The sequence below is a fragment of the Symphalangus syndactylus genome, chromosome 13, assembly GCF_028878055.3.
Source record: "Symphalangus syndactylus isolate Jambi chromosome 13, NHGRI_mSymSyn1-v2.1_pri, whole genome shotgun sequence".
Taxonomy (NCBI): domain Eukaryota; kingdom Metazoa; phylum Chordata; class Mammalia; order Primates; family Hylobatidae; genus Symphalangus; species Symphalangus syndactylus.
The window spans coordinates 108,736,839-108,760,643 of NC_072435.2; the positions used below are offsets into that span (position 1 = coordinate 108,736,839).

The 23,805-nt window shown below is 53.2% G+C and overlaps 1 protein-coding gene across 1 annotated transcript in view; it reads left to right on the plus strand.

Moving 5' to 3' along the window:
* The window catches only part of DTX1 (deltex E3 ubiquitin ligase 1), a 42,267-nt gene that overhangs the window by 3,611 nt on the left and 14,851 nt on the right, over positions 1-23,805 (plus strand). The window contains exon 3 of the mRNA XM_055238311.2: positions 17,067-17,748. Within this exon, the coding sequence (XP_055094286.1) occupies positions 17,067-17,748 (682 nt within the window). The remainder of the gene's footprint in view (positions 1-17,066; positions 17,749-23,805) is intronic.

Genomic DNA, 23,805 nt, shown 5'->3' on the forward strand with positions numbered 1-23,805 from the left:
ACCGTGAACTAAACCTGGCCCAGAGGTACTCAGGGAAGGCTAGCCTGAGAAAGTGATGTTTGAACAGAGATCTGAAGAATGAGTGAGGGTGCCAGTGTCCTGGGCAGAGGGCACAGCCAGTGCAAAGGCCCTGGGGTGGGAAGGAGCAGAGGACGTTTAAGTCCATTCTGTTTGGGATGCATCTCCCACCAAGGGGAAGATGGTGCAAGATGCAGCTGAGCAAGGACCGGATGTACAGGCCTGGACAGCCACGCAAAGAACTTTGAATTTGATCCAGAGAGTAGAAGTCATCGTTAGCTCCATGTGCCCATTCTTCCAGAGAGGCACCAAGGACCTGATGGAAGAATGGGAAGTGTTGCACATTGCCCGCCCCATTCTGTTTTCTCGTAGGGGTACAGGGCAGGGCTGTGAGAGCAGAAGTGGGTGGGCATCACTCCTTGCTAGGAGGTCTGGTGTTCTGCAGGTTCGGAGCTAATGCTGGGTGTAGAGATCTTCCGGGACCTAGCTGGGTTGGGGATGGACGGCGGGGTCCTTTAGAAGCAGGGGCAGACTCCCCACAAGGCTGCCAATTTGGCAACTTTACCTTTGATCCTCTTATCTTTGGGGGGACCCCCATTTTTATTCCCAGCATCCCCTTATGTTCCCAAGTCCCCAGACTTGCACACTCCCCTTTCATCAGACCCCATTCTCTCAATAGTACCCCTTTTATGGTTCAGCCTCACTGGATCCCCCAGAAGTTCAGCTCCGGTCACTTCCCCTCTCCCTCTCCCCCTCCCCAGAGCTGTTCACTCCACACCTGCCCCCTGTTTGCCGGAAAAGGGAAAAAAAACACTCATTCCTAAATGGACTCCTGGAAGCCTGCCAGGAACCCCCTCCCACCCCAGCCAGAGAGGGAGGAAGGCCTGGAAACCTATTGCGGTTGGCAGGAGACCTCGGCTGCCTGGGAACCTGCTGGAGAGTGGGGCAAGAGGCCTCCTCACCAGACATGTGAGGGTTTTTCCCTCGCTTTACCCAGGAGCAAAACAATGTCAAGAAAGGACGTCTTGTCCTCAATGGGAATGGACTGGAAAAGAGCTTCAACCGGCAGGGAGCAAACCTGAGTGCCAACGGTGTGACCTCAGGCCTCTCCAGATCTCAGTTTCCACATCCGTGAAATGGGTGAGAGCATCACCTCTCCAGCAGGGCTGTCGGGTTGACAGAGAGAATCTGGCTGATTTTATCCCACAAACATCAACTAATTATCTACTGTGCATCTAGCACATGCTCACCACTGTGGGTAAAAGAGAGACAACCAAGAGATCTTAAATCTTTTTTTTCTTCTTTCTTTGAGACAGTGTCTCACTCTGTCGCCCAGGCTAGAGTACAGTGGTGCGAACTCGGCTCACTGCAATCTCTGCCTCCAGGTTCAAGTGATTCTCGTGCCTCAGCCTCCCAAGTAGCTGGCATTACAGGCAAGCTACCACATACCACACCCGGCTAATTTTTGTATTTTTAGTAGAGACGGGGTTTTACCATGTTGGCCAAGCTGGTCTTGAACTCCTGGCCTCAAGTGATCCGCCCGCCTCGACCTCCCAAAGTGCCGGGATTACAGGCGTGAGACACTGTGCCCGGCCGTGAATCTTGAAAATATTATATTTCATACACACACACACACAGACACACACACACACACACACACACACACACTCCAACATAATGCTGTAAAACCCAAAACTCACGTGTATGTGCTGAAATCAACACAAGCTTCTGTCTAGATTTCTAATTGTAAAATTCTTGATATGTTCATTGAAGCTGAACTTTAATTTTGAGGGGAGACTGCCCTAGCTTTGCTAGTTTCCCAATGCAGGAGCTGGCTGATTTTTTTCTGATAGGGTCAGATAATAAATCTTTTAAACTTTGTGGGACCTGCAGTCTCTGTTGTAACTATTCAACTCTATTGGAGCAGAAAAGCAGCATAGACAATATGTAAGTGAACGAGTGTGGCTGTGTTCTAATCAAACTAGTTGTGGACACAGAAATTTGAATTTCATATATTTTGCACAGGTCATGAAATATTCTTTTTTTTCCCCCCAACCATTTAAAAATGTAAAAGTCATTCTCACTTCCTGAGCTGCACAATAGCAGATGGTGGGTGGATTTGGCTTGTGTGCTGCAGGTCACTGACCCCTGCCTCACATGTTCTTAACCTGAGCATGGGGTAAGACCGTGCTACTGCCACGGGACACCCAGCATGGCTTCTCCATGCCTCGTGGTGTGTACCAAGGTACACGTGCGTGTGCATACACACACACAGCACCAGCCTGCTTGCACAATGCTGACACACACATTCCCTGTGTATGTGCCTCTCGTGCAGTGCAGCCGGCGGCAGAAAGCCCAGGTGTCAGGCTGGGGCCACAGGGGAGAAGCCAGGCTCTGGCCCCACAGGGGCTGCTGTTTGTTCAGCCGGTGCCCCCTCACCTTTCCCCTGCTGGGCTGTTTTCACTGCTCCCTGCAGGGTGTGAGGTTCCCTTTGAAGCCCTCCAGGTCCAGAGCCCAGAGTCTGGACTGGAAACTGGAGCCCCTCCACGGGGAGGCCTAATACCGTGACCCTGAGCTGGATGATGTTAGATCAATCACGGTGGTGTCCCAGGCAGAGGGTTGGAGGGAGAGTCAGAGCTGGGTGAGGGATGGGTCGCTTGCTCGCTTCGCAGTACTGAGCCAAGTGCCCGGTTTCCCTCAAAGCTTTCTTTCTTCATTTCCCTCTGTCTCCAACCGTCCCTCCCACAGACAAAGATTGCCACATATGGGAAGCCCAAGGCCGAGGGGTGTGCTCAGCTGGTGGCTGGGCTGGGCCCAGGAGCCATCAGGGTCTTGGGGTGAGGGGATTGGCTGCCACCGGCAGTGGGGGAAAGGTTTGAGAATGGCTTTCTGCTCCCAGAGAAGAAGCCACATCTTCCCTCAGGGGTCATTTACATCCCCTGCCACTGGGACAGCCGCCTCCGAGGGCCTCACCCAGACCCTGAATTTCCCACCCAGTTCACACAGCTGGACAGAGGTGTGACTCAGCCACTTCCACAGAAGCTCCCAGCTCGCTCCCTGGCCTCGTATGACTGGAGCTGGGGAGGGGCACCTATCTGCCTGGTATCTCCCATGTCGCTCTCCATGTGCTGCTGGAGGGGTGCATGGCAGCCTCCTGCCCATTCTGCTGATGGGATAGCTGAGGCCGGGGGAGGCCAGCTGGGGACCATCCACAGATGCCATACCCGAGGCTGCAAGCCTGGCCTTTTCTGGTGCCCCCAAGGTGGCCAACAGGCTGGAGTGGCAGGTAGTGGCTGGTTCCGGGATCTTCCAGCCTGCCTCCTTCCCTGGAAACCTTGGGCTTCACTCAGCCCTGGTCCCTGCCCTGAGAGGAAGCACTATCTGAGGACACTTAGGCTGGAGACCCTTAGGCTGTTACCACCCAGATGGGAGGAGCTTTTCCCATCACCAAGGAAAGCACCTCCAGAATTCAGACACCAACTGGGGACAGTGAGGCCCAGAGAGGGTGAGTGACTTCCCCAAGGTCACACAGCCTACTAGTCCTAAGCTAGAGCCCAGACCCCCCCAGACAGGCCTTAGGGATAGAAAACAAGGTGACATTTAATGCCAGGGCTGAGAGAACCCCCCCTCTTCTCCCTTGAGAGAGCTCTTGGGGCTTGTTGTCAGGGTTTAGACAAAGGCAGGGACAGCCTGCACTACCCTGGATGCCTCCAGGGCTCAGCTCCTGGTTACAGGATCCTTTGGGACCCTCTCTCCAGCCTCCTCACTGGAGACTAGGGCTGGGCCTGATGCCAGGGCAAGAAAGACTATGTGTAGAGGCAGGGAGCGGTCCATCTCTGGTAGCAGCAGGTCCAGCTAATCCATATGTGGGTGCTCCCCAACCACCAGTCACACTGTCTGTATTTCCACCATTGCAGACCCATGGTCTCTGGATGCTCGGCTAACTCCAGAAGCCTGTTTTGAAACTGTAAATTCATCGCTCGTGTTTGGTAGTCATGGGTGGCTTGGTGGTCCTGGGCTGGGTCTTGGGGACTCAGAGAGAAGGGCAAAATCCATTTCAGAGTCTAATCTATCCATTTCAGATCAATTTCAGAGTCTAGTGAAGGTGAAGGCAAATGCATATCATGGGAATAGCCTTTGAACCCTCTGACTCATAAGGACAACAGATACAGACCTAAAACCCAGCTTGGCCCCTTGCTGGCTGTGTGACCATGGGCAAATTCCTTAACCTCTCTGAGTTTATTTCCTCCTCTGTAAAATGGGGATAAGAATAGTCCCTAGCTGGGACGGTTGTCATGAGGACATAATGAGATACATAAATGAGATATGTAGATAAAAGCATGGAGGATACTACTTTGCACGTAGTAAGCACTCATGCTCGAGGAAGAAAAAGATCTAAATGCCTCACTAGGGAGATGCAGGGTGCCTTCAGCCATGGGATGTGCATGGTGTATGCCTGGAGCCTCTGAGAGGAAGACTTCCTGGAGGAGGAGTCCTTTGAGAGTGTGTGATTTGGGTAAATAGAAGGATAGAAGGAACACTTCCAGGTGGAGGAAACAGCAGGGGTCCTTCAGCAGGGTCCTCGAGGAGGGTCTCAGGCCTGGGTGGCAGAGGGAGGCTGTGATGGGAGATAGGGGATGGGTAGAGGAGGCCTCGTGGGGCCCACTGGGGCCTGGCAGGCTGGGCTGCCAGCTGCTGCCCTTTAGCAGCCAGGCCCCGGGGGACTCACAGCCACGCTGCAGGACCAGCCTCATTAATCACGGGCCCTTGGAGCTGGAGCAGGTGGGGCAGAGGCAGCCTCAGGCACTTCCTACAGTCTGTCTGGGTTCCCTTCACCCAGCCAGCGGGCGTCACCCCATTTTACACATAGTAAAGCTGAAGCTCAGAGGGTGGGGAGCCACCTGCCCACGCTGAAAAGAGATGGGTCTGAGATCAGATCCAGCTCTGCAGCTGGGTGCACAGGGCCCTTCCCAGGCTCGCCCAGGCCACCGAGTACCTTGGACAGCACCATCAGCGACCCACCCACGCCTTCCGGGCTGGGGGTGGGGATGCCCAGGACAGAGCCCCCTCGCAGCCCTCTCCCTCTCCTTCTCCTCCCCTGACCCCTTTCTCCTCCTTCTTCCCTCCCTCCTCCTCTCCAGCTTCCTCCCATCCCCCGCCTCATTCTTCCAAAAGAGCTGCGGAGTCTGACCTGGAGAGGAAGGAGATGGAAGCTGTGATGGGAAGCGTGGGGGCTAGAGTGGGGGAGGTGATGCGGAAGTGACAGGTAACGGGGCTGTGGAGGGGATGGTGAAGAAGGTGGTAAGGAGTGAAGCGTGAGGGGTTGGGAGGGGAGATGATGGAGGGTGTGATGAAAGGATGACAAGGAGAGGCCAGGACGGGGAGGCCACGGGGAGGCCAAGGGGTTGGGGCAGGACTGGTCACAGTGGCTCCAAGTGCCCATTCAGTAGGCAATGGGGTTGAGGTCCCTAACTCTCTCCCCAGTGTGATGTTCTTGGGGTATGGGGGTGCCTGGGGTGCTCCTAGGCCTCCGCAGGCCACCTCTGTCTCTCCCTGGGCCTCCATCCATCCACCCGGCTCTGGAATCACAACTGGTGGTAGCCAGTCCCCAGGACAGCTCCAGGCCCTTAGTCACCCCCCCATGAGCCCACCCAGCCACTGGGTTGACATAGACACCCCCAGCAGCCCCGAGCTGCCTCTGGATGATATCAACTGAGGACACGGGGCCTGGAACCTGGAAACAGCTGCCTCGGGGAATGCTGTTGGTGAGGGCTGGGCTCTGGGTTCCCATCCCAGCTGCTTACTAAGAACCGTGGGGTGTGTAGGCTGGGTGTGGTAGCTCACATCTATGATCCCAGCACTTTGGGAGGCCAAGGTGGGTGCATCACCTGAGGTCAGGAGTTCGAGACCAGCCTGGCCAATATGGTAAAACCCCGTCTCTACTAAAAATACAGAAATTAGTGGGCATGGTGGTGGGTGCCTGTAATCCCAGCTACTCGGGAGGCCGAGGCAGGAGAATCACTTGAACCCGGGAGGTGGAGGTAGCAGTGAGCTGGTGAGCTGAGATTGCGCCATTGCACCCCAGCCCGGGTAACAAAGTGAGACTCCATCTCAAAAAAAAAAAAAAAAAAAACCGTAAGGGGTGGGGAGACTTGTGACCTTAAGTAAACCACACTCTCTCCCTGAGCCTCTGAGCCTCTGTTTCCTCACCTGTAATATGGACCTGATGATAGTACTGAACTCGTGTGATTGTGGTCACTATTCATTCATTCATCAGGAATTTCATGAGCACCTACTGTGTGCCAGGCACTGTCCGGGCACTAGGAATGTCATAATCAACAGGACAGACATAGAAGCCCTCAAAGTGCTTCTGTTCTGGGGGTAAGGGGTGGAGTGATGATGGGTGTGATACAGGAGGCCAGGTGCCAAGGAAGTCCCAGCATATAGGACTGTCCCCTACCTTGGGGCCCAGGAGCTGCCGGGCTAGGAGCTGAGTCTCCTCCAGGTCCCGCATGGTTGTGTCCTTGCTCGGCCACCCTGGCCAAGCGCCTCTCCCTCTCTGAGCTCCTTCCATCATCCCTCTGGAGCTGCTCCAGGCTGCTACTGCTGCCTGCACAGACAGCAGTGGCAGGCCGGTGACAGGGTGCATGAGGGAGTCTGGCACTGGGCCCTGGAGCTGAGCACCCTGAGATGCAGAACAAAGGACGAGGCAATCAAAGGAGGCTGCCAGGACAGTCCTGCCAGCAGCTACAGCACAGCCACCTCTTGTCCCAATGACCAACTGGGCCTTTGTCCCCTCCCCCTCCAACTGCAAGCAGAGTGTGGTAAGAGGAAGCACAGAGTTTACCTGGAATACCACCTTCCCAGGGCCCTCCCCCTGGCTGGGGTAAGCATTGCCCTCCCCAGCTTCCTCTGTTCTAGGGAGCGAAGGTTCACTTGTTCCAAGGTGTTACTCACCTGGCCCTGTGGAAATGACAGTCAGGGAGCCTGGGTCCAAGACCTGTCTCTAATTTGCCAGGTGATCTTGCCCAAGTTTCTCTCTGCAGCTCAGCTTACCCATCTTCACAAAGGCTGCAAATTCAGATGCTTACAGGGCCTGGGCAGCTAATAGAAGTGTGTGCAGTGTCTGGGAAGGCGGAGGTTTTTTAACTGTCTTGCTCTCCAGTGCCTGGTATGCAGCAGGTGCTCAATAAATACTTGAAGGCATGAATGGGGCCAGCATAACTCAGCTCTTGCTCACTGTTGCCAAGGAGGCCAATTGTTGTGGCCCCACCCTTGGATATCTGGGGATTTCTGAAATCTGGACTGGTGTGAATCTGCCCCAATTTTTAAATGTGAGGCCGTTTGAAGTGGCTCATGCCTGGAATCCCAGCACTTTGGGAGGCTGAGGCAGGAGGATCACTTGAGCACAGGAGGTTAAGACCAGCCTGAGCATCATAGTGAGACCCCATCTCTACCAGATAAAAATGAAAAAAAATTAGCTAGACATGATGGCACACACCTGTGATCTCAGCTACTCAGGAGGCTGAGGCTGGAGGATTGCTTGAGACCAGGAGGTGCAGGCTGCAGTGAGCTATGATGGCACCACTGCAATCCACCCTGGGCAACAGAGTGAGATCCTGTCTCAATAAATAAATAAATAAATACATAAATAAATAAATAAATAAATAAATATTGGTCACTATTTTTTAAATGTAAATAGCATGTGAACCAGAACAAAACCATATCCGCCCAGCTTGCAGTCTCCAGCCTAGTCATGAGCAGCATTCAGTTAGGTTCATTCCGATGTATTTGGTTATTCATTCAGCCAACATTTTGCAAGGACCTACCTCCCTGCACTCCTGACCACAGAGGGATGCCAAGGGGACTGTAAACCAGCCCAGCCTTGGAGGGGCTGCCAGGCTGGAGGGAACACAGACACCTCCGCACCTAGTGAGCTATGTGCTTCGATGGGAGCACTGCAGGCGCAAAGTGCTATGGCGGCCCCAAGGAGTGAGCGGTTTGCCCTAAAGATGGCAGAGAAGATTCCAAGAAGACAGAGTGCTTGTGCTGAGCCAGAAGATTGAGAAAGAACTCAGCAGGGAGGCCAATGGGGTGGGGTGGGTAGGACACTCTAGACAGATGGAACAGCATATGCAAATACAGAGGCATAACCGCACACACGGTATGTTCAAAGAATAGCTGGAATTTTGGTGTGGTTAGAGTGTGAGGCTGTGCAGACAGCTTGTGATGGGCTTCAGGGGCTACTCTAAGGAGCTTAGACTGATTCCTAAGGGCACTAGGGAGCTATGGATAGCTGTTGAGCAGAGGAGTGACACAGTCCAGCTTTGAGTCTGTGAAAAATCCCTCTGGCTGCCATGTGAGAATGCACTGCACATTGCAAAGGGTGGACACTGGGACACAGGGAGGAGGCCCCTGCAACAGTCCAGGCTAGCACCCTGGTGACATGGGCCAGAGGGCTGACAGTGGAAGTCGGGGAAGTTCAAATCCTGACTAGATTCAATCTTCACTTACTAGCCCAGTAGCTATGTGACTCTGGACTTCAGGCAAATTGCTTCACCTCTCTGTGCCTCATTCAGTGTTTGTACAAGACAGTGATAGTAATAGTTATCATTATCATATGTTTATTATCATTATTATCATAACAACCTGCCCCAGTCATTTTGTAGCTGAAGAGTCGACTTACAAGAAGCATTTAGAACAGCGCCTGGCACGTAGTAGGCCCTCTGGGAGGGTTTATTATCATTATTATTTTATTATTATTACAATTATGCCATTTCACAAATGAGAAAGGAGCAGTTTGGAGGGCTCAGGCTGTGGAGGATTGTCCAGCCCTCTGTCCCCTCCTCCTCCACTTCCTGCTTTGCTGGGGATCTGAATCCCCTGCTGGGTGTGTGGGAAGCCACGTGACCAGAAAGCCCCCGCCCCCGGCCCCGTACAGCCCATGGCGTATGAGTGCCCGCCTCTGCCTGCCAGCAGCCTCCAAGGTGGTAGCCTCTCCAAGTGCCACGCAGCCCTTCAGCCTTCCTTAGGCAGCGCTGCAGACCCCCTCTCCTCCCCTTGTCTCCCCACCACCCTGGCCTGGCTTCCAGCAGACCCTGGAGAACCTGGGCCAGCTTCAACCACAAGGAAACCACTAATGGGCCACAGCTTAGCCTGATGAGTCCCAGAGGAGAGCTTGGAGGGAAACAGAACACTGCGGGATTATTGATCATGGGGCAGGAGCCGGCGAGGCAGCCTGGATCCACAGGCTGCGGCTCGAATCCCAGCCCAGCCGGTGCCCCCAGCCAGACTTCCACGTCTTCTCAGAGAGCCTCAGTCTCCCCATCTGCCCGATGGGGCTAATATTAGCACACACACCCCTGGGGCTGCTGTGAGGACTGGGAGATGACGTGTGCGAGCCTCTAGCACAGTTGCTGGCACTGCGGAACATTCGGCAAGGTGTTGGGTGCCGCTGTTGTCCTTGTTGTAGGAGACAGGTGAGCAGCCATGCAGACACCAGCTAAGGGGCTATTCCAGAAGGTCACATAGCAATCCGGGGTTGGAACCTCAGCCATGTCACTTACTTACCGTGCAACCGCTGTGCCTCAGTTTCCTCCCCCAGAACATGGGCTCATGAGACTAAGTCAGAGGGAACAGCAAATGAAGCAAGGCAGCCTTGTGTGGGCTCCGGCTGGACTGCTCACAGAGGGCATCCGGTGTGCTCCTAACTGCTCTGTGCCTCTGTTTTCTCGCCTCTAAAATGGGGCAATAACATCCCCACCTCCTAGGGGTGCTAAACACACTCTTTAGCTTAAATGAGCTAAACACAGCCTGGGGCAGAAAAGTGTGCTCTCTGAGTGTGGACGGCTGTTAGTATTATGACTTCTGGGTTGGTGAAGGATTCGGTGAAGTCTCTCACAGGGGCCCAGCCACTGCCCAACCCCCGGTCACAGGCCTCAGCCTGTGGTGGGACTCCCCCAGCCTGACAGGATGTCCCATGACCGCCTCCCACGTGCCCCCTTCCCGTCAGGGTCTGGGTGCCCCCAAACTGAGATCACTTCCCTCCGGGAAGCCACCCCCAAAGGGAGGGGTTCCCTGCTGGGCCTTGAAGCTGGCCCAGCCCAGAGACGAACTGTTTAGAGGCCGAGGGGCCAGCAGGAGGAAGGCTCAGGGGCTCAGAACCCTCCCCCTTCTCCATGGAGTCAGCTGCTTCTTAAGGCCAAGAGGTGGGGGCTGAGGCACCCACATACCCAACTCTAGGCAGTGGGTTCAGATCGGGACCATGCTCTAGGGCAGAAACCTCACACGACTAAACAACGGAAAGTAAAGCTGAAGTAGTGAGCTCTCCATCGCTGGAAGTATCCTAGGCTGTGCTACCACTTGGTGAGGTTGAACCCCATGGAACCAGTCCAACCTGGGCCTGCCTTTACTCCACGAGTGTGGCATCATTCCCAGCCCTCTGCTCTCACCCTCCCAAGAGTTCACCTCTCTGGGCCTCAGTTTCCTCCTCTGTAAAATGGAAATAGTCCTGGTCCCTCCCTGGAAGCAATGGTGTGAGGATGGAATGAGTGAGTGCAAGGAGAGTGCTGAGCGCAGCGTGTGCCATACAGTAGGTGCCCAATAAATGCTAGCCTTAGTTTCCCTGATTCTCCATGATGGTCTCAGCCTCTAGGTTTCCAGCTTCCCTTTCTTTTCATCTCTCAAGCTCTTTCTATCTCTGACTCCAGCTCTCTTTGTATCTGCCTCAGTTTCCCATGTTGGCCTTGGCCTGTCTCTGACAGTCTCTTCGATCATGTATGTCTCTCTCTGTCTCTCTCCATCCCGCTGTCACCCTGTCTCTGCCCCAGGCATGAAGCAGTCACTGGCTGCTGTGGCTGTGGCCGCCCCCACACCCGGTCTCAGGGGCCCGGCTTGTGCAGTCCTCCAGCTGACACTGACCAAAGCCCCTTTCTCTGGTTCAGCTGGAAGAAGCCTGGAATTTTTCTGCCAAACATTTTTAAGCAACTAGGGAGGAGAGGGAAGGGGAAGACAACAAAGGCAGAGACACAAAAACAAGCCGAGGCAGAGGCACGGAGCCCGTGTTTGTCACAGGCCCCTAACTGCCTGGGGGACGCAGATCCTGTGGCCAGCACAGCAGGGGCCCTGAAGGCCAGAGTGGGGTGTGGTCTGCTCTGGGCCACCAGCCTGAGGCCCAGCCTCTTTCCCAGGCCGAAGAAACTCCAGCCCCTTCTTAGACCCATTGTTCTGGCTGAAAATCTAGGCCACGGCCACTGCGGAGGAGAAGGAGCATTTCCACCACTGCTCCCTTGGAAATCTTGAGATCGAAGTCCAGGCAGGTCACCAAGGAACCAGCTGCCCACCCCCTCGGCCTGGTCCATGGCCAGCCTGGGCCGGAGAGGCGGACGGATGGGCAGGCAGGCAGCGGCGGGCGCTGCGGGGTGCAGGGCCCAGCGGGGAGGACAGCAGCTGCCCTAATTACTCCCGCTCTCCAGGTTCCAATCTTGTTTCAAAAGGACTCCAGGGACACAGCCTTTAATAACTACCAGTAAACAGGCAGGAAAATCGATACCTGGTAAATAGAGCCCTGAAGAGAGGGAGGCCTGGGCTAGCTGGCCCTGACGGGCTCCCAGAGTCCTTTGCTGCAGAGCTGGCCCACGCTGAAGTTGGGAATCCTCCTCCTGGCCTGAGGGTCCTCCCCAGGGACCCCGCGAAGCTTGGCCTCCACCCTGGGGGCTGCTTGCTCTCCAATCTCCACTCCCTCTCCATCAAGCCCAGACTTTCCTCTTTCCCATTCCTCCGAGTGCCAAGTAGGTTGCCCGTCTCGGTTGCAGATGTCTTCTTTGCGCCAGGCTTTGTGCCTGGTGCTCCAAGCATAGTTGCATATCTGATCTAGCAGTCTTTGTCCTCCCAAAAGTCATCTACCAATGAGGATGACTACGAACAAAAACAAATAATGACAGTGTGAGGACAGACATGCAATAAAAGACTGCTGCGTTTGCCAACTATAGCAACAGAACAGAGAAGCCCATGTTGGAGGAGATGAGCACTTGGAGGGCTTTGTTGGATGAATAGGAGTTCGCCAAGTGAACAAGGGCTGGGGGAGGATGAATGTGGGTAACGTATGTAATATCAGCCATTGTAGCTATATTCATTGAGTGCTTACTAAATGCTAAGTGTTCTGCCTATACATTGTCTCATTTTGTTCCCCCAGTAATTCTTTGGGGTAGATATTAATACCCCCATTTTATAGATAAGGGCGCTGAGGCTATGTATGGTACCAGCCAGGATTTGCACAAGACCTGAGAGATTTTTTTTTTTTTTTTTTTTTTTTTTTTTGAGACAGAGTCTTGCTTTGTCGCCCGGGCTGGAGTGCAATGGCGTGATCTCAGCTCACTGCAACCTCTGCCTCCTGGGTTCAAGCAATTCTCATGCCTCAGCCTCCTGAGTAACTGGGATTACAGGCACGTACCACCACGCCTGGTTAATGTTTGTATTTTTTAGTAGAGATCGGGGGTTTCACCATGTGGGCCAGGCTGGTCTCGAATTCCTGACCTCAGATGATCCACCCGCCTCAGCTTCCCAAAGTGTTGGGATTACAGGCGTGAGCCACCACACCTGGCTTGACCTGAGAGACTTCTGAGTTGTTTGAATCACTTCACTCTGCACCTCCTATCCCAGCCCCTCCCCTGCCGAGCTCAGGACTTGGCACACAGGGGAAGTTAAATAAGGTGGATTCCCATTGCTTCCCTTCCTATCCTGCACATTTTTCAGGTAATACACTGCCTTCCCCTCACCAGGAGCTGAATGGTGGTACTTCAGGCACATCGGCCTTGAAGATCAGTCATGACAACCCCTCATTTTGCAGGTGGGGAAACTGAGGCCCTGAGAGGGGAAGACCAGCACACAAGAGCAGGTGGGAGCAGGATCCAGGGTTTTCTCTCTAACTCATCCCCTTCCGGGCCTGCTGTGGAGGAAGCCCCATCGCCAGGGAAGAAATCAATCTGCACACACTCAATTAAAATGATAAATCAGGCATCAGAGTGAGGCTGCCCCAGAGATGCAGGGGAAGTTTTTGTCTGATTGGCTGGAACATGATAGGCGCCCAGGGACCTTATTTCCTGGGGCTGGGCTGCCAGTCCAACCTCTCCACCTCTTCAACCCCACCCCTCTCATATCAACAGCCATAGCTCCATGCCTCGATTTCTCCAGCTGTTGGGGCCTGTCCAGTTGGCAGGGCACAGCGCTAGTCTGTAGCCCTTGTGATTCTAACAGAGGAGAGGGCAGAGGACAAGCTCTTTCAGCCCTGAGCAGGGACACACCAGTGTGGAACAGTCTGAGTTCCCCTATCCGGTTGCAGATCCCTGGGCCAGGCACCCGAGGAAGATGCCAATTAACAATGGAAACGCCTTCCAGGTATTGAGGGCCTACTGTGTGCAGGCACTGTGCCAGGTGCTGGGAGTACAGCAGTGAGCAAAGCAGACAAGATCCCTGACTTCGCAGCTGACAGCCTAGAGTGAGGATACGCAGCATAAAGAATGCATGCAGACTAATACATCATGTCAGCCTGGCGCGGTGGCTCACACCTGTAATCCCAGCACTTTGGGAGGCTGAGGCAGGTGTATCACCTGAGGTCAGGAGTTCGAGACCAGCCTGGCCAACATGGTGAAACCCCGTCTCTACTAAAAATACCAAAAAAATTAGCTGGGTGACACATACCTGTAATGCCAGCTACTCAGGAGTCTGAGGCAGGAGAATCGTTTGAACCTGGGAGGCAGAGGTTGCAGTGAGCCGAGATCACGCCACTGCACTCCAGGCTGGGTGACACAGAAAGACTCTCTCTCCCTCATACATATATATATATAGTCAGTCAGGTAATGCCAAGTGCCAGGGAGGAAAATAAAGCAAGCTCAGAGGACAGCAATAGGAGGGCTGCATTTTTAGATGTTTGAACACACACCCGTAAGAAAGAAGGGAGGAAATGATGAGAACATCTGGGAATGGTGAGGTCATATTCCAGGCAGAGGGAACAGCCAGTGAGAAGGCCCTGAGGCTGGACAGTGCCTGGTGTATTTGAGGAACAGCAAGGAGGCCAGGGTGGCTGGAATGGAGTGAGTGGTAAGGGGGAGGTAGGCAATGTCAGAGTCAGACAGGGCCCCACAATGTGGGATTTCGTTGTAGGTCATGGCAAGGACTTTGGCTTTTACTCCAAGTGAGAGGAATCCAGGGAAGATTTTGAGCAGAGGAAAGATGTGATCTGACTTGCATTGAGCAGGATCCCTCTGGCTGAGGTATGGGAAACGGATTACAGAGGCCAGTCATGAGTCTACTGCAATGGTCCAGGCAGGAGAGATAACATGGCGTGGACTGGGTGGTGTGAGTGCAGTGGGGAGCAGTGGTCAGATGTGGATGTGTTTGAAGGTGGAGATGACTGGATTTACTGACAGATTGGAGGTGGGATATGAGGTAGGAAGTCAAGGATGAGACCAAGGTTTGGGGGTCCAAGGAAGAGCATCTGGAAGGGCGGGAGCTGCCAGGAATTGCGATGTGAAGACTTCAGAAGGAGCAGGTTTGGGGCAGGGGAGAGCAGAGCTGAGTTCAAGGTGCCTGTTAGACCTCTCCAGGGAAGGGTCATGAACCTGGCTCCCAGGGGAGAAGATGGGGCCGAAGATGGCAGATTTTGGAATCATCAGAGTAGACACGGTATTTATCTCAATTGATCCTCTTAGCAACCCCACAAGCAACTGTTGCTATAGCTGGCAAACGCAGCAGTCTTTTATTGCATGTCTGCTTATGCCCATTTTCAACATGAGAAAACTGGGGCCCAAAGATGTTGAGTTGCCTACGCACAGTCACAGAGCTGGAAAGGCAGAAAGCCAGGACTCGAAGTGAGGGCTGTCTGCCTCCCAGCCCTGGAGTACCACCCAGACCCTCTGCAGCTGTTCTCACTCACTCCTCCCCTAAACCCTGTGTGAGAGGGAAGGGCTGGGTCATGGATGATCACCCCTCTTTTTGAGATGGGGCCACTAAGGCCTGAGGAGGCTTAAGGGACTTTCCCGCAGTTGAGGAGAAGTCAAGTGTGCAGCCTTTCTGCAGGTGTGCCAAATGAACCCAGCAAAAGACTCACTTCATCAGCCCCAAGACACAGAGGAGGCTAAAGGCTCTGAGAAGTCCTGCAGCCTGGACCTTAGGTTATCTCTGGTTAGCCCAGAGTTTCCCGTGGAGCCTTGCTGTCAGGGGAGCACGCAGAGCTTTGGCAAACACGAAGCTGTGGTTGGGAGTAAAGCCTCAGTGCCCTCCTTTATGAAAGGGGGCCCACCTGGCAGTCAGCAGGTGTTTGTTGAAGGAAGTAACAAATGAAACAAACAGATGAATGAAAATAACAAGCAAATGAAGGACTGGACCAGTGCAGGGATGAGCACAAAGTGTGAATGAATTTAAAAAAAAAAAAAAAGGCAATCCATTTGTGACCTAATGAAATCATTCATTCATTCAACAAATATCGGTCAAGCACCTCCCGTGTGCAGGTGCTGGGGATACAGCAGTAAATAAAACAAAATCCCTGACCTTGTGGCTATTACATTCTAGCGAGGGGGAGACAGACAGAAACCAAGATAAATGGGTAGAATGTGAAGTATATCTGAGGGAGAAAATGGAGCGGGGAAGGAGAGAGGGGAAAGTTTGTGAGGGTGCACATTTTTAAATAGGATGATGGTAAATGAAGGAATGTCTGAATGCCTGAATACGGGAGTGGGCTGAAGATGGAGAATACATAAAGGTATCAATAAAAAAAAAAAAGCATAAGGGGCCCAGGGGCGGTGGCTCACACCTGTAATCCCAGCACTTTGGGAGGCTGAGGTGGGTGGATCACCTGAGGTCAGGAGTTCAAGACCAGCCTGGCCAACATGGCAAAACCCCATCTCTACTAAAAATACAAAAATTAGCCCAGCAAGGTGGTGCATGCCTGTAGTCCCAGCTACTCAGGAGGCTGAGGCAGGAGAATCGCTTGAACCTGGGAGGCGGAGATTGCACTGAGCCTAGATTGTGCCACTGTATTCCAGCCTGGGCGACAGAGCAATACTCTGTCTGGAAAACAAAACAAACAAACAAACAAACAAAAAAAGTGGGGCAGGGCATGGTGGCTCACACCTGTCATCCCAGCACTTTGGGAGGCCAAGGCAGGTGGATCGCTTGAGCCCAAGAGTTCGAGACTTAGCCTGGGCAACATAGGGAGACCCCCATCTCTAAATAAATAAATAAAATAACATAACATAATGGATGACTGTAGGCACGAATGAATGACCTAACGAAAGAATCAATGAATGAATGAATCATTGAATGAAGGAATACATGAATATGTGAACTAGGGCATGGATAAGTGAATGAACTAATGCAAGAATTGTTGAATGACTAAACGAAATAGTGCTTGAATTAATGAACTAAGGCATGAACAGATTGATGAATGAATCATTGAATGAGTGAGCGAACTATAATGAAGGAGAGGACTGCATGGGGCCTCTGTGCATGGCCTTGGTCTCTGTCTATGCCTGCCCCACCTTATCTGACTCTGGTCTGAAGAACCCCCAGGCCCCCTTTTCCCTCCCCTGCACCATCCAGGGCCTGTGATAACCCCCACTTCAGTGTCTGTCTTGGCCCTGGAGAGGTGGAGGGTGGGGGAGCCCTCCACACCTTGCTGATTTCCTACCCCAGGCTATCTTGGCACCCCCACCCCGTTTGGTGGCTCTCCCACCCCTATCCCCAATCTACTGACCACACGCCCCTGCCCACCTCTCGCCCCAGTGCTATGCGCTGAACCTTTAGCCCCGGCCCCCCTCACCCTGGCTCCCGCCTGTCCTGACCCTCCAGCGTGTGCTGAACCTCATGCCTGGGCCTTGACCTCCTTCCTCTCCGTGCATGTGTTGACCCTCTCCCCAAGTCTGGATGGACCCCTTAGAGGCCTGTGCTGACCCCCCAACCTCCCTCCCACCCTTTCCTGGCTGTGGCCCGCCCTTCCAGCTGCGCAGACCAACGCCCGCTGTGCTGACGCCCCCTCCCCATTTCGAGTACAGGCACCATGCGGCCGGTGCGGCGCAACTTCTACGACCCGTCGTCGGCGCCGGGCAAGGGCATCGTGTGGGAGTGGGAGAACGACGGCGGCGCATGGACGGCCTACGATATGGACATCTGCATCACCATCCAGAACGCCTACGAGAAGCAGCACCCGTGGCTCGACCTCTCGTCGCTAGGCTTCTGCTACCTCATCTATTTCAACAGCATGTCGCAGATGAACCGCCAGACGCGCCGGCGCCGCCGCCTGCGCCGCCGCCTGGACCTCGCCTACCCGCTCACCGTGGGCTCCATCCCTAAGTCGCAGTCGTGGCCCGTGGGCGCCAGCTCGGGCCAGCCCTGCTCCTGCCAGCAGTGCCTGCTGGTCAACAGCACGCGCGCCGCCTCCAACGCCATCCTGGCCTCGCAGCGCCGCAAGGCGCCCCCCGCGCCCCCGCTGCCGCCGCCGCCGCCACCTGGAGGCCCTCCGGGCCTGCTTGCCGTGCGCCCCAGCGCCACATTCACAGGCGCCGCGCTCTGGGCAGCGCCCGCCGCCGGCCCCGCCGAGCCCGCGCCGCCTCCCGGGGCGCCCCCACGGAGCCCGGGCGCCCCCGGCGGCGCGCCCACCCCGGGGCAGAACAACCTCAACCGGCCCGGGCCCCAGCGCACCACCAGCGTGAGCGCGCGCGCCTCCATCCCGCCGGGGTAAGACGGGGCCCAGGGGGAGGGGGTCTCTGTGTCGTCCGCAGGCAAGGACGAAGCCCGGGGTTGGTTAGCCATTAGGGCAGGAGCAAAGATTACAATAATAATAATAATGACGATAAGTAATATCCAGCATCTACTAAATGTTCATTTTGTGCCACGCATCAACTAAGCACCTTTACATGTTCCCAAGCATCTGTCTCCATGCATAAGGACCCTATGCGGTAGGTACCATCATCACCTCCAGTTCACAGACGAAGAACTAACTCCCCCAAGATCATACAGTTCACAAGTGATGGGGCCATAATAGCAACATCAGCAACGGTGCGTGTTCCATGTTTATTATTTGCTAAACCCGTTATATGTATCACCTTGTTTATTCTGCCAAACAGTTCTACCATGTGCATATTACAGATGAGAAAACCGAGGCTGGGAGAGCTATGGTGCCTTCTCATTTATTCCACCAAACGGTTCTACCATGTGCATATTACAGATGGGGAAGCCAAGGCTGGGAAAGCTATGGTGCCTTCTCAGGGTCGCCGGGGAAGGGTAAACATTGGAGCCCAGACCTGCCCGATTCCAAAGTCTGTGCTGTGTTGTCTTAGGATTTTTAGAGGGCTTCAGAGTCCATCTGTCCTTGTCCCAGTCCATGCCCACCTCACATGATGGCTCAAGCAAGCATCAGCTGCTTGTCCAAAGTATTTCCCCATAGGCTGCACCTGAAATACCACAGTTACTCTGGGTTAATACTATGGTTTGCACACTGGGCTCCAGGGACTCCTGGGGTGACCTGGAATCGTGGGGGGTAGGGGAATAGAAAGCCAGGCAAACAAGAGTCTGTCTCTCTGCTCTTGTTTTAACCAGAGCAGCCCTTTTTGGAAACACTTTTATGAACTGGCTTTCCCAGCATGATTTTATTAAGGATGGGCACCCAGCTTGTATCAAGTTTGCAAATTCTTGGGTTAAGGTGTCCCAGGCCCCAGGATAGGGACCCAGTGAGCTGCTGTTGGGTGCCCACCCTGGACCCCAGATTCAGTCATCTGAGCAAAGAACCAAGCCCTGAGGGGTGGCAATAAGAGGAAAGATCAAAGACCTTGAACTTGGGACAGACCAGAAGAGAAAAGACCAGGGGGGGCTGGACTGTGGCCCCCAAGAGGAAGAGAGGGCACCCAAAACCAACTGTGCTTCAATCACTATGGCATGGCCGGTGGAATTGATAATGATGGTCAGAGATCACCAAAGCTCAGATCTGGATGTGACCTTTGGGGTCACTGCATCCAGGTCACCCCTTTTATTATGGGCAAACAAGGCCTGGGAAAAGGAAAGGTCAGGACCCGGAACTAGGTGGCCCTATTCACCTTTTGTCCCTTTGGGAGTCTGACTTCCTGCGTTCAAATCCCCTCTTGGCCACTTATTATTATTTTTTTTTTTTCGAGATACAGTTTCACTCTGTTGCCCAGGCTGGAGTGCAGTGGCACAATCTCCACTCACTGCAACTTCTGCCTCCAGGGTTCAAGTGATTCTTCTGCCTCAGTCTTCTGAGTAGTTGGGACTACAGGTGCATGCCACCATTCCTGGCTACTCTGTGTGTGTGTGTGTGTGTGTGTGTGTGTGTGTGTGTGTGTGTGTTAGTGGAGACGGGGTTTCACCATGTTTCCCAGGCTTGTCTTGAACTCCTGACCTCATGTGATCTGCCAGCCTTGGCCTCCCAAAGTGCTAGGATTACAGGCATGAACCACCATGCCTGGTCCCCTTCTTGACCGTTTCTGAGCTGGGAGACCTGGGACGAGTCCCTCTCCTTCCTTGAGCCTCAGTTTCGTCATCTGTCAAATGGGAGCAGATCTTCCCACCGTGTGAAAACGCTGTGTACCTGAACACAGCATCCACACTGGCAGTAGTTCAGCCATGGCTGTTAGGACTACTTTCGCTCTCCAGGAGGAGGGTTGGCATGGAGGGCGGGGAAGCTGTAATTTTCCAGGGACACATCACAGCCACTACTACCACCTGCCTGCCTCACCCTTCCCTTCCCCTTTACCTCCTGGTCATTCCTCTTGGAAGAGAGGGCCATGAGGATAAACAGAGGTGTGTCCCATGTGACCTCAGCCTAGAGCAGGCCCAGTGCCAACAGAGAGGAGACTTGAGGGGGTCAAAGAAGACCCCTTGGGGAAGCCTTGTCCAAAGCTGCAGGATAGACTCACCAAGATCTCAGGGAGATCTCAGGGGGCTGAAGTATCAGTTATGGCCCCTTATAGACAGCAGCTGGGCTCTGGCTGCCTTACAAAAAGAGGGGCTGGAGGTCCCAGAATGACAAGAGTGGGTCCTATAATGACAAGCCAGAGGGAGTGTGGGAGGGGACAGAACCAGGAAAATTCCAGGGACCTCTGCAGTAAGAATTTGAGAACCTTCTCTCTGGGTAAATTTATTGTAACCCACAAGAAGACTGGAAATCAGAAGGTTAAAAAAAAAAAAAGAAATCAGAAGGTGGTAGCCAGAATTTTCTTGGAACAGAAAGAATAGAATAGAATAGAATAGAATAGAACAGAATAATAATAGAATAGAATAGAATAGAATAGAATAGAATAGAATAGAATAGAATAATAATAGAATAGAATAGAATAGAATAGAATAGAATAGAATAGAATAGAATAGAATAGAATAGAATAGAATAATAGAATAGAATAGAACTAGAATAGATTGGCATGTGTAATACATAGTAAAAATAAGAATTGTTACATGTAGCCTGGGAACAGTGCCTCATGCCTGTAATCCCAGCACTTTGGGAGACCAAGGTGGGCAGATCACTTGAATCCAGGAGTTCAAGACTAGCCTGGGAAACATAGCAAGACCCCATCTCTACAACAATAACAAAAAATTAGCCAGGCAGGGTGGTGTGCTTGTAGTAGTCCCAGTTACTCGGAAGGCTGAGGCAAGAGGATCACTTGAGCCCAGTAGGTCAAGGCTGCAGTGACCTATGATCACACCACTGCACTGCAGCCTGAGAGACAGAGCAAGACACTGTCTCAAAAAAAAAAAAAATTGTTCCATGAATGTTTTGCATCATTTCTGTATATGTTTAATAGGTTGCGAGGTGAAATGAATTTCTTAGTCACTGATGAAATATTTGAGGCGGGCGTAGTGGCTCGCTTTGAGAGGCCAAAGTAGGTGGATCACTTAAGGCCAAGAGTTCGAGACCAGCATGGCCAACCTGGTGAAACCCCATATCTACTAAAAATACAAAAATTAGCCGAGCATGGTGGTGCACGCCTGTAATCCCAGCTACTGGGAGGATTGCGTGAAGCCGGGAGGTGGAGGTTGCAGTGAGCCGAGATCACGCCACTGCACTCCAGCCTGGGTGACAGAGTGAGACTCCATCTCAAAAAAAAATTTAAAAAAAAGAGAGAGAGAGATTTGAAAGCTACTATTCTAGAGGAGGCTGAAAATTACTCAGCTTTCATGGCCCAGTGTTAATTCTCCAAATATGTGCTGTGGGTGTGTATTCACAGAGCTGAACAAGACAAACAAGGCCTGTGTCCTCCCAGGGCACACAGACAGATGGGGAGACAGACCTACAGCAAGCAAAGAGTAAATGAAGATGATCTCTGGAGTGAGACAGAAGTTCTGGGGAGGTAGTGGGACAGGGTCATGTGGGAGTTCAGGGAAAATCCCTCTGAGGTGGCCAGATGTGGAGAACAGCTGATCCAGGCAGAGGGCACAGCATGAACAACTTCAAGGGGGCTCGAAGGGCGTGGCGTGTTCAGGGAAAGGCTAGAGGTGTGGGGAGGGCTGGAGTGTGAGGCGCCAGCAAGAAGGGGAAGGGCACCCCAGGCAGGGCATTGCAGGTGCAAAGAGGTGGAGGTAGGAATGAATCCAGAAGGTTCTGGAGACCACCGGGGGATAGAGGCTCCCTTCTGGGACAGTGGGGGCTGAGATTTTTTACCCCAAATGGGGGTACAAGGCCAGGTTGGGTGGCCTCAGGGAAGCCTGGGCTTGGTGCTGCCATCAGTGGGGAGCTATAGAGTGTGCTTGAGCTCTAGAGGGCTGTAGTGAAAAGGAAGTTTTCTCTGTGGGGGTGCAGATCATTAAACATGTCCTCCTCTGACCTGCCAGAACTCTGTTGTCTCCAGCCACATGCCGCTCCCCCACAGCCAACATCATTTCTCCTGCCCCTCCCCTTGAGGACTGTTTCTGACCCTCCCTGAGCCCAGACATTGGCCTGGAAAACAGAAGATGTGGGGTGGGGGAAACTTCTCAAGAACTTCCTCATCCCTCCCCACCCATTCAGATTCTGCCCAGCCTCTCTCCAGCCCCTCTAACTGATCCTCCCCAGCCAGACAAGCCCTGCTCAAAGTCCCCAACCCTCTATCTCCAAGAAACCCGCTGGGAAAATCCCTCTGGCTCTCAAGACCAGTGGAGCCTGTTGCTGGGGAAGGGGAGTAGGAGGAAGGAAGATAGGGGTGGCAGACCCTGGCTTCTCCTGCCTAAAGCTTTCCATTGCTGAGACAGCTGAGGCCCAAGTGCAGCCTATGAGGGGAAAGGGATGGAGGTGGGGGGGGTCTCTGAGGAGCCAGGCAGACAGATCTACCCACTGTCACCCTCGTCCTCAAACCACCTCCCAGCCCTCCCCACCCTGGTCTCTTTATTTCTGTGTCTTTGTTTTTTGTTTTTAGAGACAGAGCCTCACTCTATTGCCCAGTGGCGCAATCACAGCTCCCTGCAGCCTCAAACTCCTAGGCTCAAGAAATCCTCCTGATTCAGCCTCCCAAGTAGGTGGGACTACAGGCACGCACCACCACACCCAGCTAATTTTTTTAAATTTTTTGTAGGGACAGGTTCTCACTATGTTGCCCAGGCTGGTCTCGAACTCCTGGCCTCAAGCATCCGCCCGCCTTAGCCTCCAAAAGTGCTGGGAATTATAGGCATGAGCCACAGCACCTGGCCTGTCTCTATGACTTTAAGTCTGTATTAGTTTGCTGGGGCAGCGGTAACAAAGTAACAGCTTAAACCACAGAAATGTATTCTCTCTTTCACATTCTTGAGACTAGAAGTCTGAGATCACGGTGTCACAGGGTTGGTTCCTTCTGAGGCCTCTCTCCTGGGCTTGTAGATTGCATCTTCTACCTGTGTGCTCATGGGGTCGTCCCTCTGTACCTGTCTGTGTCTTAATCTTCTCTTCTTAGAAGGACATCAGTCGTATTGGATTAAGGCCCATCCTAATGCCCTCGTTTTAACTTAATTGCCTCTTTAAGGACCCCGTCTCTAAATACAGTCACATTCTGAGGTCCTGAGGCTTAGGGTTTCAACACATGACTTCTGTGGGACACAGTTCAGCCCATAACAATGTGTCTGTGTGTCTCTCCTTTTATAATTTACCAATACTTTTTTTTTTTTTTTTGAGACCGTCTTGCTCTGTTACCCAGGCTGAAGTGCAGTGGTGCAATCTCAGCTCACTGCAACCTCCACCTCCCAGGTTCAAGTGATTCTCCTGCCTCAGCCTCCCAAGTAGTGGAGATTACAGACACCTGCCACCACACCCAGCTAATTTTTGCATGTTTAGTAGAGACGGAGTTTTGGCATGTTGGCCAGGCTGGTCTCAAACTCCTGACCTCAGGTGATCCACCTGCCTCGGCCTCCCAAAATGCTGGGATTACAGGCATGAGCCACTGCGCCCGGCCAATTTGCCAATAATTTTAATGGCAAAAACCGCCATTTCTTTTGCAACAAACAATATCTCTGTGTGTCTTGGCCTTTTTCAGTCTTTCCATATCTCTTTGTAGCTCTGTGTCTCTCTCTCTCTGTCTCTGTCTTCTGCCTTTTCCTCTTAGTCACTCTTCCCTTCCCTGGCTTCCTTCTGTCCACCCTCCTTCTCTCCCCTCCTGGACCCAAACAGATCCAGAGCCCTTTACAGGTTGGGTGACCTTGGACCCACTTGAGGCTTGGCCTCTCTAGCCTCAGTCTCCCCATCTGTCAGACAGAGCTAAAACCACCACCTCCCACATGGGCAGACTCAGCAAGGATCAGCTTGCAAGGGAGGTGTGAACTCTGCAGAGATCTTCAATGTCA